Consider the following 18,158-nt stretch of genomic DNA (forward strand, 5'->3'; position numbering starts at 1 on the left):
CATGATCGGTAGGCTGATAACAACATGGGTTCAAGACCAGGAAGTGACCCCCACAAGATGATGTCTCTGTGAAGATGTTGCTCAGAGTATAAAGAAAGTTTGAGAGATGTTTCCATCTAAACCATGTTTAATTAAATAGCTATTTCTTGCACTGGGGGGATTAAATTAGGCTGGCCATGATCAAAAACAAGCCATGATTGTGAAACAGAAATAATTTGAAAGAAAGTGGTAAAAACAGAATGTCAATTTGCAACCCGCTGTTTGGTTATTTGCATACTAATTGTAATGTTCCTGCTGTCACATTACCTTCAGCTTGAAGATCAGTCGGAAAGAAAAAATCTGCATTACCTGTGACAGTCAGACAGTGGAATGAAAAATGCCAGTGAAGTGAGTTGTTGTTTATGGCTATTTTTATCTGAGAAGATGTATGGAATGGGACAGCTGACATCTGATTAGCCTGGACAGTTTTTATTTCCTTCCTCATTTATAATTAATATGCTGATTTTGGTCCTTGGGGCAAATTCTGCTCACGATACTCATGAGAGTAATCCAACTGAAGTCAGTAAGATCACTCTGAGTGAAGCAAACAGCACTACTCTCAGGAGGAAAGTATGCAGGATTAGGGCCATTCTTTCTGATTTTCCCCGGTCTGTCATTCTGCTTCCCCATGAGATTTGAAAGCAGTTATATATTCACTGAACTTCCCAGGTATTTGTTATATATTTGATTAAAGTTGTTACATTTACTGATCCAATTTCTCTGCTGGCATAACTCCGCCAAAGGGAGAGAGTTGGTGAGCAGGAGCAGAGAGGTGACAGGCTCACAGATTGTCAGACAATTGACAATGTCACAATTTCATATAATATATTTTATGGTTTTGATTTGCGTTTTAATATATATTGACTATATTTAGATTCCATTTATACATATGCAATGTTATTAATTGTGTGTATTTTTTGCACAGTTATGATGCAAGTAAATTGACAGCTACTTCAATATAATGCTTGTGATTTTATAGTATCAATGCACTAACCTTATAGAAACTCCTCTGAAAACAATAGCACTTACATTATAACATATTAATGCTCCCATGTTGCATCTTGATAAGTATGCAATTAATGAATACTATTATTGTCTGTAATATACTTTCATAACTCTGTGTGGATTAGAACTCACAAACTCCCCTGTGCAGCTCAGTACTAGCTGTGAGAACCTAGATCTCAGGGAATATTTAAGAATATCAAATATATTTATAGCAATCATGACTGAGTCAAAAAATTTTAAAAAGCCCCTCAATATATTATTCAGAATGAAGAGTTTGACCAGTTTTAGCCATTACCAGCTGTTTAGTCTCTGGAAACACATCTTTTGAAGTCAATATCTATAGTATATATATAGGATATATATAGGAGCATCATGATAGGAGCATAAGTCCCTGCTAGGATCAACGACTGGCATAAAGAATGTTCCTTAGATGATTTCAGAACAGATTTGTCAGTCAGACAAGAGCATCATAAACTTCACATTAAAGGTTACTATAAAATGTCCAATCAACCCTGAAAGAATCTGCCCTCGCATTTCTACTCCTCAGAAAGAAGCAGCATAGAATTCTTGATTGGGTGTTATGCAGCTGCAGAGGAAAGAGATTCCTCCCCATTAAGAATTATGAATAGCCTCCATACCTGATAGACACAGGAGGCCGGCAGTGCTTTGGTGAGACAACAATCACCAAGTCTAATTTTAGCTGGACTGAGCACCTGTCCTCATTAGGGGCCATAGCTTCCTGGTCTAAGCATGAGGTAGGAAATAACTGGACTTGCATATCTGGAACCTAGCAGGGTCAATTTAGACCCTTCATTGTTCTGAATAAAATGAGTGATTTCCTTACCCAATTTACTCTGTGGGAGTCTTTTGGATGAAGACATTGTTACCAATAATCTCCTCCAACTCACATGTCCTCCTTGGTCTTTGATTTCCCACCTACTGTAAGTCTTCACTGCATAGTTAACCCAGGTTCCTACCAGGTTTAGCCCAAACTTCCTTACCATCCATACAGAAGAACCTCTGACCAGGGTTTGGAGGTGCTTAAGCCCAGGCTAGCTTACCTAGAACCTGAGCCCCGGCTATACCTCAGGCTGGAAACTGCCCACTTTGCAGTAAGGACATAGGCTAAATCACTCAAGTGCTGATAGTCATACAATCCCCTTCCCACAGCTCTCTGGAAGGACATTTTGTGTCTCCCACAACTGATATAACTGACTGGGAAAGAATATGAGAGTATCACAGCACAAAGAACTGTGAGATATGTCCCCGACACACACAGGCAAGTGCAGAAACAGTGAGGATATAGTAACACTGAGAGTTTGTTATAGAGGTGCTCACACCCAGCCTACACTAACCTGGGTGCTCAGAACTGGGTGCTAATCTCGGTATTACCAACTTCAAGAGATCAAAAATCCTGAGTCAGTTGCCCAAAAAATCTTGAGATTTTTTTTTCTAAAGATTATATTGTGGTTTAGATTTTTAACATATTTTTAACACACCTCCCATCCTCCCAGCCCATACCCTGTGTATGTGTGACAGATAGTATTCCCCATTATCCCAGCTATACGGGGTACAGTGAATTTGGCCCCTGCTGCATGAGCTTGCCACATCTGCCCATCCCCTGCACAGCAATTACTTCTGCCCCCAACCTCCAAGACAATCCTCCCCCCAGTCCCCTCCCCCCATCAATTTACCCCCACTCCTCTCGGGGTTTCTCACACACACACACACACACACACACACCCAGGCTTGAGGGAGCTGCAGCAGGGTCCCTTCCACCCATTCCAGGTGTCAACACGGGATGAGTGTGGGGTGGACTCACTCTGCAATTCCTTCCCCAGGCCTCCCTCCATCCTGGGGGCAGGAGCCATCCCCATTTTAGCCACTTGAAGGGTTGGGAGGTATAACCTTCCCAGGGTTGGGGGAGGAGCAGAGGTGCTGTGCCATCCTTGTTGGTCCCAGGAGGGAGTGGGGATTAGATAGCAGAGCTACCCAGAGCTACTGGGTTCTTTAGCTCCCTGCTTCACCCTCCCCTCTGTGAGAATGGCTTTGGGTTGCCCAGGGGAGGGGAGGGAAAGAAAGGAAGTCTTCCTATAGCAGCTCTGACTCGTTGCTCAGCCAAAGGAGGTGGGCAAATGGGACATGCAATGAATCAGATGGGGGTTTTCAGAGAGTTAGCAACTTTGAAATCACGCAGGTTAACTGTGCATTGAAGATATACCCCTAGTGTTTGCCAGCGGTAGCCTAGTATCAACACAAATCAGTGGGATAAAACACCTCTGTCCAGATTGAGCCAGAGAAGGGTATAGGTTCAAGAAACTCATCACCCTTCAGCACCTTTTCTTAGAGGTGAGGAGGTTTTCTTTTCTCCTGTGGACATGAGAGTGAAGTTCCCAAAGACCAATAATATTAACTAAATTTGTAAATAATTTTTACAAAAAAGGAGATAAATTGGAATTAAAACAAGCTGTTTGCTTAACATATCTTGATTTACCCTTCTGATAAGCTAAACCAAATATGGCCATCTCAGCTTAGCTACAGAGGTAAAAGAAATATTTTATATGACTAAAGAGCAAGTTCCTGCTCTGACATCTCTTTGTCAGTGAGATCCTGCTGTTATGCCCAGAGGGAGGTGAGTGACTCCCCACCTCACTCAGCCAGTTTATTAAACCCCACATCTTGGTCAGCTTGTAGGTCCAACAAGCCCACCTTGATCCAGAGCAGCTACCTCGGCTTTGCAAACCAGTAACCTACACAAACAAGAGAGTTTGGACTCTCTGCTTTCTCTAGGAGCCTCTGACGATACCAAAACCCTTTAACAATGCCAAATAATTGCTTTTGAAAGGCTTAAGAAACTAGCTTACATACTTCAGACACCAGATTGCACGTCTGCCCCAGACAGTTTCTGCATTGTCCTTTCAAATAGGTAGATTGACATTTTGCTCAGTACAACACACCTCTCCCACTAATTTTTGGTTATGAACTATGAATTAGGGTATGAGGCCTAGATCCTCTCTCACGATCGTTAAAAATGGAGCCTTTACAAATGTCATGGAAATTTTAGTAAGAGTTTTCTCTGGTGTATGTAACCAAACTCCCCCTCATGCCAATGTGATTCTGTGTGCTGGTGGTTTCTCTTTATCTTAGGAGTCGTCTACTTCTTGAGTTCACCAAGATTTTTACCTTGAATTTATTAACTCAGAACAATTCACACTTGAAAAGGCTCTTACTGACACTCCCCAACTCTTTGTTTGTTGTCATTTACCTAGGGTGATCCCTTGGGCAGGTCACAAACATTTGCCATTTGCAATCAATTAACTAATAGAAAAATACTCTGAGGCTATGTCTACACTTAAAATGCTACAGAAGCATGCTGTAGCACTTCACTGTAGACACTCACTACAGTTACAGGAGGGGTTCTCCCATTGCTATAGTTAATCCATTTCTCCGAGAGGCAATAGCTAGGTTGATGGAAGAATTCTTCTGTTTACCTAGTGCTGTCTACCCAGGGGATCGGGTCAGCATAGCTATGTCTCTCAGACGTGTGTATTTTCACACCTCTGAGAGATGTAGCTATGTCGATGTAAATTTTCAGTGTAGATCAGGCCTAATTTACACATATCCTCATCTTCACTGCACATAGCGTGGTCTTCACGAGGGGGGAAAATGCTTTTTTAGACAAGGCAAATTGTAGTTTTAACATTTTAGCTGATTGAAGAAAACCCTAAAGTGTTAAATATACAATTTGCCTTGTCTATGCTAAGATTATAACATTTTAGTTAACAATAAACCTTTTTTTCTAGTGTAGACATGGCCTCAGTGTAGACTTGGCCATACATGTGAGTGGCACTGTCATTCCACTCTGTATATCAATATGTAAAGCACATCTTGATGAAATCCTAAAATATAGTGATAGGTGGCTTAAAATTATCTAACTAGACAGATTGTGCTATAAATATTGCTGTCCAGTAAAATCTTCAGAAACTGAACATTTAAAAAAAATGGAGCCAGCCTAATAAATAGAACATATAAACAAACAACCACTTGACCGCTCTGCATCGGATACCCCCTAGGGTGTAAGACTTACATAATAATGGGTTTTATTCATTGGAGGAACAATGGATAACAGTTCAGGTGTTCAGCAAGTCTGTTTTAGACCATATTCCACATGCACCAAGTCCGGAAGGAAGGAAGGAGCACTTAAAATTATTAACTAGTTTGGAAAAAATCTTATTCTGCCCTGACAGGTTCCTAGATTTAGATACATCAGCCCAGAATTGAAATTTTATTAAGTAATTGTATTCTTGTGCTTTCTTAGAAATGGGAGAGGGGGAGCCTCCAACGCCAGTGGGAAACAAAAAAGACAGATTATTACAGCTTTAACAAATACTTAATCAAAACCTTGTTAAGAAGCAAACCTATGAACGGATCCAGATATTTATACTAGTAGGAAACTGAGAAATAGCCCATTTATCACACCATTGCTAGTGTGATAACCTTTTAGATAATTTTAGTTATTGCAAGCAAAAAGTGTCATATAAATTAATGGTTAATCCATTCAAAGTTGAGAAGAAATCCAGCACTCCACTACAGAACAGTGACTAATATCTCTCCTGCACCTTTATTATAGTTCAGCCAATTGCAAACATTATTACTACTGTCTCCTAGATTAATAATCATGTTGCCAGTGTCAAATTACATTCTACTTTGCAGTACTCTATGGTTATCTGTACGCTAAAAAAAGTCAGGCTTTCTTTTAACCTTTTACTGTTTGATATATGGTGCAATGCTGTAAGTTACTCCTCTTGCTTCGTTAATGAGGTGATGATGACATGTTCCAAGCAACAGAAAAACTAACATAGACTGCATAGGCAAAAGATCACAATGCTATTTTCAAGGGTAGATGTTGTTTCCACAGGTCAACCCCTAAGGAAACAATGGCATGGTTTGAGACTCTGGATACACTACTGGCAAATAAAGGTAAGAAGTACTGTAAAAACATATCTACTGACTGTTTACCGGAGGTCATGGAGAGCTTTGGCACCAACTTCAGTGGGAGCAGATTCCAGCCCAGAGATGTTATAATTAAATGGCAGTTTGATCTAAATATGACACCTACAGTTAGTTTTAAAAATTACTAGCTACATTTAAAAAAAATACACAAATTAGAACCTCACTGAAGAATCGGGACCTATTAAGATTATTTCAATGGTGTTGCACGGGCAGAATGGAGGGCAGAATTTGGCCAACTCTTACTTGGGGATGTTTTCCACTCTCCTTGCCCATCCTCCATTGCAGTTGAACTGATTTTACTCAAACCTCCCTTCCAACCATCCTGCCCGCCCCCTACTCCCCAGTTCATCTTCATGCAGAGATAGAACAAAAACAAAACATTCAGCCAAAAGGTGAAAATTTAGGGAAGTTACCAGTGACTGAAAGCAAGAGGATAGGCTGGAAACAGTTAACTATAGGGGTTGTGCTGTCACTCCTGCAACATTTCACCCTTACATTGGCCTATGTTGTTCCTGGGTTGCGTGGTTTTTCATGGGGCTCCTTTGTTTGGTGGCTTCTTTGTATGACAGGTGGAAGAGTTTTGTTTGTTTGTTTGTGTTTTTTGGCCTTAGTTCCTCAGGATTTAATGAATGCCTGTCTCAAGTGGTGCATGCTGTGTCAAGCAGCAGCTTTCCAACTGGTCTCTGCAATTCAGATCATACACCACTCCTAACTTATCAGTCATTGTTTCTGGCCATCCTCTCCCTTGGCCCAGGACCTGATTTAGTCCAGATAACGAGAGGCGCTATGTGCTATCTATACAGAATAAAAGACAGCGCTCGCCCCAAAGAGCTGCCCTTTTTGTACCATCTTGGCTCTTCCACTAGTTGTGACCTAGCAGAAGGTTTTATTTTGCTCTCACTGAAGTTAATTGTAAAAGTCACATTGACCTCAGTGGGAGCAGGATCAGTCTAGAGTTCTGTAACAAGGAAACTACTGATAGACAAAATTCCCATCATCATTCCCATCTCGGTGTCAATTTCAATACAAATCCTGTACAGCTTTCAAGAACATAATGAAATTCTCTGCGTTTAAAGTACAGTTGCCAGATGGAGTTTTCAATTGAAAGGCATAAAGTCTTAAAACTTGAATTTAAATTGCATTCTTAAATATTCCCTTTTCATTTACATGGACTTTAAATAAAATTACAGTTTCACTCTCCCCAAATAAGTTTTCAGTTTCCACAGACTATCTCAGGATCAGTCTGAAATGGATTTCCTGAATGGGAGAAAATTCTTTTCAAATGACAAGATATGGAATACAGGATTATTACTTCTTATCTGTATTACCTTGTAGTACCTACAGGCCCCAACCAAGATTAAAACTCCACAACAGTTGGCACTAGAGAAACACACAGAAAGAGAGACTCCAAACCCTGGTGTTCTTATCATTTAAATAGAGAAGATTAACTGGATTTCCTGGATACCCCCAGTCTACTAATGGGGAACTGAGGCAAAGAGAGATTAAGCGAGTTCACAAGGCCACACTGGAATTCTGTGGCGGAGCCAGGAACTGAGTGGGCATCTCCCAGGTCCCAGTATAGTGCTTAAATCTCAAAACCTTTTCTGATGGTGTATAATTTTCATATGAACTATAGGTAATACTGTAAATAGTGGAAAGTTAAGATATTTCATGAATTAGTCAATCTTTCTAATACAAGTAAATATCTTCCCATTAAAATTACTTTTCACATGTCAAATTCTGTAGTTCTGAGTTGGAAAAAACTCTCATTGATTACTTTGAATTTTGAAGGGTTGGAGGGGGAGGGGGAAGCAAACAGAAACCAACTATCTTTCTTCAATGGGAGTTTGTCTGAGTGATCAATCCCCAAATGTTAACATTTGGTTATGCTGATATAGCTAAATCCTGTGGTCCTTTCTCAGACAAGATTCCCATTAAATTCAAAGTTCCAAAATCAGCCTTCTGTTATACTCGTACAATTACATTGAAATGAAAGCGGTTTTGTTTGAGTCTAACAAAAGGCTGAATTTGTCCCAGGGGTTTGTAGACTGAATAAGGACAGAAGGATTCAGTTTTTGGACCCTAACATGATTTACCCTCTGGACTGCTACATAGGTTATATAGGTCTTCTAATTTATTTTTCTATTTCTGCAGATGGCTTGGCTGCCTTTAGAACATTCCTGAAGTCCGAGTTCAGTGAGGAGAACATTGACTTCTGGATGGCCTGTGAGGACTTCAAGAAAACTAAGTCTTCTGCTAAAATTGCCTCAAAAGCCCAAAAGGTTTATTCAGAATTTATCCAGGCTGATGCTCCAAGGGAGGTAAAACAGTCATTTTTACTTTCCTCAGATAGTTTCCAGGGATAGTCCTCAAGCTGCAAAGCTCAGATCCAGAATGCCATGATATTCAAGATCACAGTGCGTCTACAACAGGACGCATTTATGAAAGACAAGTAACTACAACTACAGACAACCAAACAGGCTTCCAAACAGCTTGAGTTCCAGCTTTGCTTTTCTCATTTACGAGAGAATACACCCTTCTTATAACTCTTAAAAGCACACAGAGACATCTAGTGTCTGAATATACACTTCAGGTAAACATTACACAGGATTTGGGTTCAGTGCTACCTCTTAATGCGTGCACTCTCATTTTGATGCATGGAGAAGTATGCATTATTGCAAACTCAATTTTATCATGACTCTAGCAATTTTGGGGCTTTTTTTACCTCCATACGAGGGTAGCCTTTCATCATGTTAACTCGTGATTTTTCCCTTACTCAGAATAACTGTCCCATTACTCTCAAGGGGGTTGAAAAGAGTATGATGGCAATTTCCCTACAGTCTATCTGCTTGCTGAAGTGAGGCTGCCTGTAATAAATGTGGCTGCCACCTCCCACAGGCAAAATGGCTCCCACTCTAGACAAGAGAGTTAGGAAATGGACTGTGAGGAGCATCAGAGACCCTATAAAAGGTTCATGTGCAGAATGTGGGAGGAGCAGGACACTGGCAGGTGGGGTGGGGGAGAAGCAGACTTCCTCTGCAATTCTAATGAAGGGTAAAGGGAGGGTGAAGAAGGTGGAGTGATAGTGATGGGGGTACGAGAGAGATTAGATGGCAGCTCCCTCACGTTAGGGGTGGAGGAGGGCAAGAAGAGCCCTCTCTGAGTAATCAGGGGAAGGACAAATTTTTGCATGTGTATCTGAGGCTGAATTTTGACCCTTAAAAGCTCTCACACACTTTGGGGGCAGGTGGCATCCCCCTAAAGCTTCAAAAACCCATAAGGCACATAAAAACCCTCACAAATGTATTAGTTTACATTAGCATCTCATGATTATTTAGCCAACCTCATGATTTTTGAAAGGTTGGGGTTGGCAATAGTGGCTGTGCATTTACTTTTCTTGGCTTTTCATTGACAATATGCTTCTTTATGGTACGATAAACTACATTCCTTCCACAAAGTAAATTAAAGTGTGCTACTGGCTACTATTTGTTCATTTCCTTTAACAGAGATTTTTGATGTTATGAATATTGAAACATTCCCTTTGAAATACTCCTTCCACAATGTTCAATTTGATCACGAAAGAAAATGTTTTGTGTGAATGAAGAAATATGTGAATTAATTACCTTATGATGTGTGCTCCCTCCGTGGCCTTTGCACTGATCCTTCTGCTTTTGATAGTGACAGTGTTTTGAATGTCCTGATGTCTTATGACTGATCAAAGCTCTTTTATATTATTATTATTACAAACAAAATTACAAAAATGATAGGCCAAATCCTATAATTTTTGTCTTGCTGAAGTCAATGAGAGTTGCAGGGACTCAATACCTCTGAATTTGGAGCATGAAAACCATGAGTAAAATTATCTAGCTGAAACTGCAGATGATAGCAAAAAGGATATTATTATAATTAAATGCTGGTAGCGCCAAGTAGGAGTAACTAAATGACAGGGACTCTAATTTAGTACTTATCTGCTCATGAATCCCCCTTTTTAAAAATAATTTTATGACTGTCCTTTCTTCTGCATGAGATAAAGTAACACTCAGACTTTATTTTTTTTAAAAGCAAAACAAAACATTAAAATGTCCTTTAAGACTACATTATATCTAGGGTCCTTCATTTTCAGTTTTTACCCATTTTTCCCCAAAACTTCCTGGGTTTAAAAAAGATTATTTGACTTTTACTAATTTTCACCCAAATTTTGGACATGCCAGAAGTCCCTGGACCCAACTCCTCAATCAGGAAGGAGAGATGGTGGCTTGGTCCCTCCATGCAGAGTCCCTGCCAGATGGCACGGTGTGCCGCTGCAGAGACGGATATTCTGGTTAGTTGCGCTGCTCTGAAGTTAGTAAGCAAAATGAGCAGAGAGCTGGGTCCTGGCAGCAAAGACCACCTGACCTGACCTTTGCAGCAACAGATCCACAAGGAACAGAAGGCTTCCTTAACTGCTGAACTGTGGTGAGTAACAGGCACCTCTTCCTTGATGCCCCCTGTGAGTACTGAGCACCCCTTCAACACCCTCTCTCCTCTGGTTGCTGCCCCTTGTGAGTACCAGATACCCTCCTCCCCTTTGAGGCACTTCTCTCCTCTCACCCATTATACCCAGGCACCCCACCACCTTATGCTCCCTTCCTCCTCCGGGCACCCCACAGTCCCTGCCAACTGCCTCTCCTGAGAACCTCGCACACTGTTCCCCTCCAGACATTCCCCTACCACCTGTCTGCTGCCTCCCATGAATACAGGGCACCTACCCTCACTGAGCAGCCCCTGCTTGCTGCCCCCCTTGAGTGCCAGATGTAACAGAATGCTAAACTGTATTATATTGTTCACTAGGAGGTGTCATGTGTAACATACTTTCATTAAGCTCACAACAGCCATCCTTCCTAGCAGTGCAATAGAGTATCTTTTAGTGAACACATCTCTGGTGTGGCTCTCTAAGAAGGAAACTCTGTACCCAGTCCATATCTGGTGCAAGAGTCTGACATTCTAGTAGCAGCCCTGCAGCCTACTCAGTAAAAGAAGCACATGACATTGTGTCAGAAGTAAAGGTAGTCTAACTGGTGCCAGAGGAGAGTACAAATAGAAGAAAATTAGCAACAAGGTTGCAAACAGAAAGAACAAAGCAACAAATATTGCGGGATCAATCTAATTAACAAGCCACTTCTCAGTGCCCCTAAGAAATTCCATTTTCAAGGAACTTTAGAATGGACAGACTGGAAGCAGTACTTTGCAATATTTTGAACTGCTACAAAACTCCACCGGAAACTGGAGATATTCAGGTATCTTCTTTAATTTATGCTATGGGGAAGCAGGCAAAGCATATCTTTAAATCTTTTGCCTTTACTGAAGATTGTCACAAAGATTATTATGAAAGGGTTCTGTATGTGTTTGATTTCATACTTTACACCTCAGAGAAATGTGGCTTATGAAAGAGCATGTTTTCACCAGAGAATTCAAGAACCAGGAGAAAATGTTGACTCTTTTATAAGAGTTCTGCATACATTGGCTGAAAACTCTGATTTTGGGACTGCAAAACATGAAAACATCAGAGACAGACTAATCATTGAACCTAGAGATAAAACCATTTCACAGGAACTACAATTAAAGACAGATTTAAATCTACAAACTGCTACCCCCTTAGCAAAACAGTCTGAACTAGTCAAACAGCAGAAGAAGAGGCAGGAGCAACTTGAAAAACCTGAAACTAGCTTAGAAGCTATAAACAGACACACCATAAGAGCTAAAAATCGTTAATATAGAAGCCCTGAGGCTATGAGGGAGTCCCAGGCTACCAAGAATTTCAGACTAAATGCAGAGGATTTGGAAAAATTCATAGCTTAAGATGCATGTCATGCTAAACATGAAATATGTAATAAATGCACAAAATATGGACATTTTTCAGCTGTTTGCCATACCAAGGCAGTCAGGGTGTTGACTAATATTTCAGACAATCAAGAGCCATTATTTCTAGGATCTATCACATGTGGTGACACATAGCCTGCCTGGAAAGTGAAACTGAATATTCATGGGAAGGTTATTAACTTTTAAATGACTAAGTATTAGATGTAACCATCCTCTCAAAAGGGACTTACAATCACCTATAATCTCTCCCAGAGCTGAAATTACCTGATATCTCCTTGACTAGCTCCGGAGGTAATCTGAACTGTATGTGCCAGTTCACCACAGAACCAATTTACGAAGACAAAAGTTTTGCATTCAGAATATACATGATCAAAGGATCAAAGACCAACAATCTTCCCAGACACATCATGGCAGGCCTAGTGAGAAAGGTGTGAGAACTCAAAATATTTGGAGATATTGGGCTTTTAAAAGGAGATCCAGTACAAATAACCTTAAAAGACAATGCTGAACCATATAACGTACATAGACCTTGCAGGATTCATATCCCCTTGTTTCATAAAGTAGAAACTAGATTAAAGAGAATGGAGCAGATAGGCATTATTGAGAAAATCTGAATGAACACCATGTGCTCCAGTAATCCTGTTTATAAAGAAAAATGGAAAAATACAAATCTGTATGGATCTTAAAGATTTAATTAAACAGCTGTGAGAGAAAAACAGATCCTCCCACAATGGATGACTTCCTCCCCAAAGCAAAGAAGCCACAGTATTCTCCAAACTGGATGCCTCAAACAGAGTCCGGCTACTTGCTTTAGCCAAAGAGTTCTAAACTGACTATATTCATCATACCCTTTGGGAGATTTTACTTTTGAAGATTAGCTTTTGGGATGACCAGTGCACCTGAAATTTTCCAAAGAAAGATGGCAGAACTGTTAAGAAACACAAATGAAGTTGTAGTTTTCATGGATGATGTTTTAATATATGGGTCCTTTGATGGAAGAACACAACAAAACCCTTAGTAAAGTTCTAAGCCTAATCAGTCAGTCTGGACTGAAGCTAAACAAAGAAAAAATCATTTTCCAAATATCTCAAATTGAGTTTTTAGGACAGACAATGAACCAAGATGGAATCAGTCCTAGCTCTGAGAAAGTAAAAGCTATTTGAGAATTGAATGCACCAACAAATGTACCTGAACTGAGACGTGTACTGAGGATGGTAAATTATTTTGGTCGATACCTACATGACCTTTCTATAGTGACAAAACCACTGAATGAACCTTTAAAATCCACAACTTTGCTATGGGCATCAAATCAAGAAATTGCCTTCAGAAAGGTAAAAGAAATTACCTCAACAGCTCCAGTACTCAAGTACTGTGATGTGACCAAACCCACAATAGTCAGTCCACATGCAAGCAGCTATGGGGTAGGTGGTGTATCATTGCAACAACATGGATCTGAATGGAAGCCAGTTGCATTTTGCTCTCACACTCTCATTGAAGCAGAAAAACTATATGCACAGATTGAAAAGGAGTGTCTGGCAAGCCTAGGATATGTGAGAATATTTACAAATATCTGTGTGGACTGGATTCTCTTACACTGATAACAGACTATAAGCCACTTGTAATTCTCATCAATGGAAAAGACTGGGATCAAGCACCACTGTGATGCCAGCATCTATCAATAACGTTAATGTGATTTAACCCAGTTGCTACATGTGTTCCTGGCAAAAATCAGGTAGTAGCAGACACACAGTTCCAGAGCCCAGCATCACCTGTGATCTTGAAGATGATGTAAGGACACACATGGATGATATGGATAAGAGAGTCTCAGTATCAGAAAAAGAAAAGGAGTACTTGTGACACCTTAGAGACTAACCAATTTATCTGAGCATGAGCTTTCGTGAGCTCACAAAAGCTCATGCTCAAATAAATTGGTTAGTCTCTAAGGTGCCACAAGTACTCCTTTTCTTTTTGCGAATACAGACTAACACGGCTGTTACTCTGAAACCTGTCAGTATCAGAAAAGAGACTACACCAGGACAAAAAAACAATCTTGGCAGACATGCAGCTTCAAGAAGTTCTAAGTTACATTAGCTACTTGGGCCAGCTGGCCTTAAACAGCATGAAGGAAGTGACAGGAGCCTAGTTTGCAGTACATGGACAATTAAGCGAGCCAGATGGACTAATGATTAAAGGCGATTACACTGTAGTTCCAAACAAAATGAGAAGTGAAATCCTAAACCTCATCCATGAACAACATCAAGGATTAACTAAATGCCATGAACAGGTCAACCAGTCAGTGTGGTGGCCGGGCATCAGCAAAGACATAAAGAATAAAGTGTCTGCATGTGAAAGTTGCAGAACTAATACACCAAAACAACACAAAGAAGCTTTAATAAACCCTCCTCTACCCCAGACAGACCTGGGAAGAGACCAACCGCAGATTTGTGTGATTTCAGAGGACATCATTACCTGGTTGTAGTGGACTATTTTTCCAAGTATATAAAAATAATGTATTGAAAAGACATAACATATCACAGTGTTACTGAGAAACTGAAGTGCGCTTTTGCTCATTTCAGTATTCCAGAACAACTAGTGATGGACAACGGACAGCAATTCATACAGCAGAATTCAAATAATTCTGAATGAAATATGATTTTGATTGTATTACTAGCAACCTACAAGTGAATGGAGATGCTGAGACAGCTATACAGACAGCCAAGAAAATCCTGCAACAGGAAGTTCCATTCCTTGCTCTTCTGAGCTCTAGATCAACACCAATAGCAGCTATTGGATATAGTCCAGCACAACTCCTGGTGGGAAGACAACTCAGAACTACTGTTCCAACTTCGGAAGAGAGTCTATCTCCAAAGTAGCTGGACAGAAAGAGAGAAGCCAAATCAGATAAAAAGGCAAAAAAGAGCTTCCAAACAAATTTCATAACAGATGTCTCTCAGAACTACCAGATCTAGAACCTGGCATCCGTGTTTGTGTCAAAGTGGATGGAGAAAAAGGATAGACAATTCCAGCTGTCACAAAGAAAAAGAATTAATTACCTAGATCATATATGATTGAGACAGACAATGGAGAGTTCAACAGAAACTCTCAACATCTACAGTTTGTTCCTCATTAAAAAATAATCAGAGCAAGCAAATTCTACAGATGGCAGACACGGAACAAGAAGATGACAACTCAAAGTTTCCAAACCAACCATAGCCAGTCATTGAAACTAATGGACAGCCGGGGACCATGTTGAAATATGTTTGAGTTTTATAATTAGAAAACCAGTATGATTCAGAGATACTTAACAGACTGATCTACTGAACTCTAAAGATAACATGATTATGTAAAATGGTAGAAATATAAAACTTAAAGTGGAGATGTAATAGAATGTTAGATGGTATTGTACTGTGTACAAGGAGTGCATGACACCAGGCACACTTCGTCCCCACTCCCTGCCCACTGCATCCTATGAGTTTTGGGCTCCATGACGTGGCCCTCTGAGTAGCTGAGACTTTCAGCACAGCCCTAGCTAGGTGATACCATCCAGACAGGAGTCCCAGAACACAGAGCCCAATGCACTTCCCCTACTGGACAGAGGCCCTGGCACTCTTCTGACTCCCAGCCCCTGTGTCCCATCTCTGTGACAGGAGAGACGATTATTTGGGGATGCGGGTTCTGGTCAAGTAATATTGCTGGTCTGTTCTCTCCAGTGGCTGTCAAGTGATAGTGACCCATTCTGAGTGCTGGAGGAGTGTAAGTCACCAACAGTTAACTGTTTTAAAAATAAAAGTTCTATTCCTGTAAGGGAAAATTAGAAATAATAGTTTCATAAATATTTGGAGAAAAATACCTGCCTGATGATAAAAGTATCAATAAATCTTCACACTGATAAATCCAAGGAATGCACCAAATTGTGATAAAATACATGCTTTCATAAACAGAAAAACAGTTTATCAATCCAGATTCAGAAGCAGATAAATTATTCAGCTATTGTGTGTAGTTCAACTACAGTTTGGTCCCTGGCCTATCAAGCATTCAGCAGATAATAAAATCAATCAATTTTATTGGTCTAATTTTACATTTCTGTGGGTGTAATGGTGCACTAACTATGGACTAGACAGTGACTTGGACTACGTGCCCACACAGAATGAGCACCCCCTCATACACGATACAACTCTGAGCAGACCATTTGTATCTTGGTCCAGGTACACAGTTGTAAATGTTGCTGAACACCGCATTACACCCTTCCCAGAGGCAATCCTGTGTGTTCATCCTGCTCTCATGGACTACAGCTTTATTATTATTGTTAATAATTAGCCAATTAAAGAACAAGTAGGGAGTCTATTTTCACCTCAAAAGACACTTATTACTTCCTTTATGATTAATAAGTTACACATCTGTGATTCATGGGGAGAACAGAACTCCCTTTAGTTAATAGTTAACATTCAAATAGCCCTAAAATGGCTGGAGAATTAAGGTATCTCGGTTGATTGAGTTGTGTTATAGAACATTTTTTGCAAAGGGTAGGTCTCTGAAAGGAAATGCAAATGCTTTACTTTTGGTATTATAAAGAGTTAGAATTTCTTGCCTTGATCTACACTTAGATAATCAAAAGCATTTTTAACTTCTTTCTGTAGTGATATGATCTCTTTAAGCCCAGGGAGTCAAAATAAACTAATATTCAATAGACTAGAAAATAAAGGCATTAACTACATGTTTGCATCAGAGAGCATATTCTGAGAAAAAATTCAAATAGTATTTGCATCACTCATGAATACAAACTTCAATTCTCCAGTAAAATTTAAACTAATTTTATGACACCTTACTTCCACAGATTAATATTGACTTCGCTACCAGAGACCACATCTCACAGAATATCTCAGAACCAACCCTGAAATGTTTTGATGATGCTCAGAGACTGATCTATAGTCTTATGGCCAAGGACTCTTTCCCTAGGTTTCTAAGGTCAGAAGTTTATAAGGAACTGGTAAATAAGCAACAGAATAGAAACCAGAAAAGATGGCTCTCATTTTTGTGAATAAGGTAAATATCAAAGACACAAGGATTATGAATCTTCTCAATTGCAACTAAGTATAGCATAATACATTGTTAAAGTGGTTATGCACACTACATATAAGAATTCCCATTTGCTTTTGAAATACAAAATGCAATATACTAAAATGTACAACAATATTACTACTAACAGAGTTGGCTGGGAATTTTTCGATGAAATGTTTTGCAGCAAAAATGCTGATTCATCAAAACTGAAACTTTCCATGGGAAAGTTTCTCAACTCAATTTTTTTTTAAAAGGTACAAAATTGTTAGTTTGAAATGACTTTTCATTTTGAATTTTAAGCTTAGTAAGACACAAATAGAAAAATGGTTGAAATCAAAACAAACCAAATATTTCTGGTCAGTTTTGATTGACCCTAACCAAAATTTGGGGGGAATATTTGGATCAGGAAAATTTTCAATATTTTGACTTTTTATCTCAATTGGAGACAGGAAAATATTTTCAAATCTCAAAATTTTTTGCAGGGTTGAAAAATGTTTCATGGATAGCTCTAATTTATGATTTTACTCCAAAAAGTTTAAAAATCTAGTAAAATATTTAAGTTTGTTGAGCCCTCTCAATTCACCAACATTCTGTATGAGGTAGCACCCAAACCTGAAGAGGACTACTTGCACAACACTGGGAGCAACCTGGATAGAAATTGGCTGGGGAAGAGGTACAGATAGAACTGTATAAAACATCCAACATATTATATATAATTAAGAGCCTGTATAAATCACGATTTTATGGACTGCACAGAAATTGTAAAATTAGCTCAATACTGCAATTTTTCCAAGGCGTAAGCACCCATCCCTGTTTCCAGCTCCCTGATGAGGCCACAGGGGCTCATGGGGTAGTTAGCAGAGTAGTTCCAGAAGGAAGATGGGCAGGGGATAGGCCAGATGTATCCCGGGAGTGGGGTGTGCACAGCCAATCCTATCCTGGTGTGCTCCATGCTCAGCTCCAGTCCAGGCCCCCACTGCTGCTTTCTGTCCAGCTGGCAGGAAGAAGGGGGTGGTGCTGACAATGTAGTGACTAGGAACCCCAGCCCACCCCACAGTAGCCCCCACAGGCCCGGGGGCAGACACCAGAGCGCTGGCTGGCAAGGAGCTGAGACCAGGATCCAGCACAGTAGCCAGACTTGCTGCTGTTTGAAACAGGAGCAGGTGTGTGAGGGGGCCCTGCCC

General features: G+C 40.1%; 1 protein-coding gene across 1 annotated transcript; it reads left to right on the forward strand.

The window, feature by feature from the left end:
- Nucleotides 1–376: 376 nt before the first annotated feature.
- RGS21 (regulator of G protein signaling 21) lies at nt 377–17,489 on the forward strand. The gene is made up of 4 exons (XM_037906817.1): nt 377–387; nt 5,948–6,024; nt 8,212–8,378; nt 16,751–17,489. Exons 1-4 carry the CDS (start codon nt 377–379, stop codon nt 16,952–16,954), a joined length of 459 nt encoding a protein of 152 aa, XP_037762745.1. The 3' UTR covers nt 16,955–17,489.
- Nucleotides 17,490–18,158: the final 669 nt, after the last annotated feature.

This window comes from Chelonia mydas, chromosome 8 (assembly GCF_015237465.2).
Source record: "Chelonia mydas isolate rCheMyd1 chromosome 8, rCheMyd1.pri.v2, whole genome shotgun sequence".
In the NCBI taxonomy this organism is placed as follows: domain Eukaryota; kingdom Metazoa; phylum Chordata; order Testudines; family Cheloniidae; genus Chelonia; species Chelonia mydas.

Coding starts and splice junctions, on each gene's coding strand:
- RGS21 (XM_037906817.1), top strand. Junction 6,025..8,211: donor TACACTACTGGCAAATAAAG/GTAAGAAGTACT, acceptor CTATTTCTGCAG/ATGGCTTGGCTGCCTTTAGA. Junction 8,379..16,750: donor AGGCTGATGCTCCAAGGGAG/GTAAAACAGTCA, acceptor TTACTTCCACAG/ATTAATATTGACTTCGCTAC.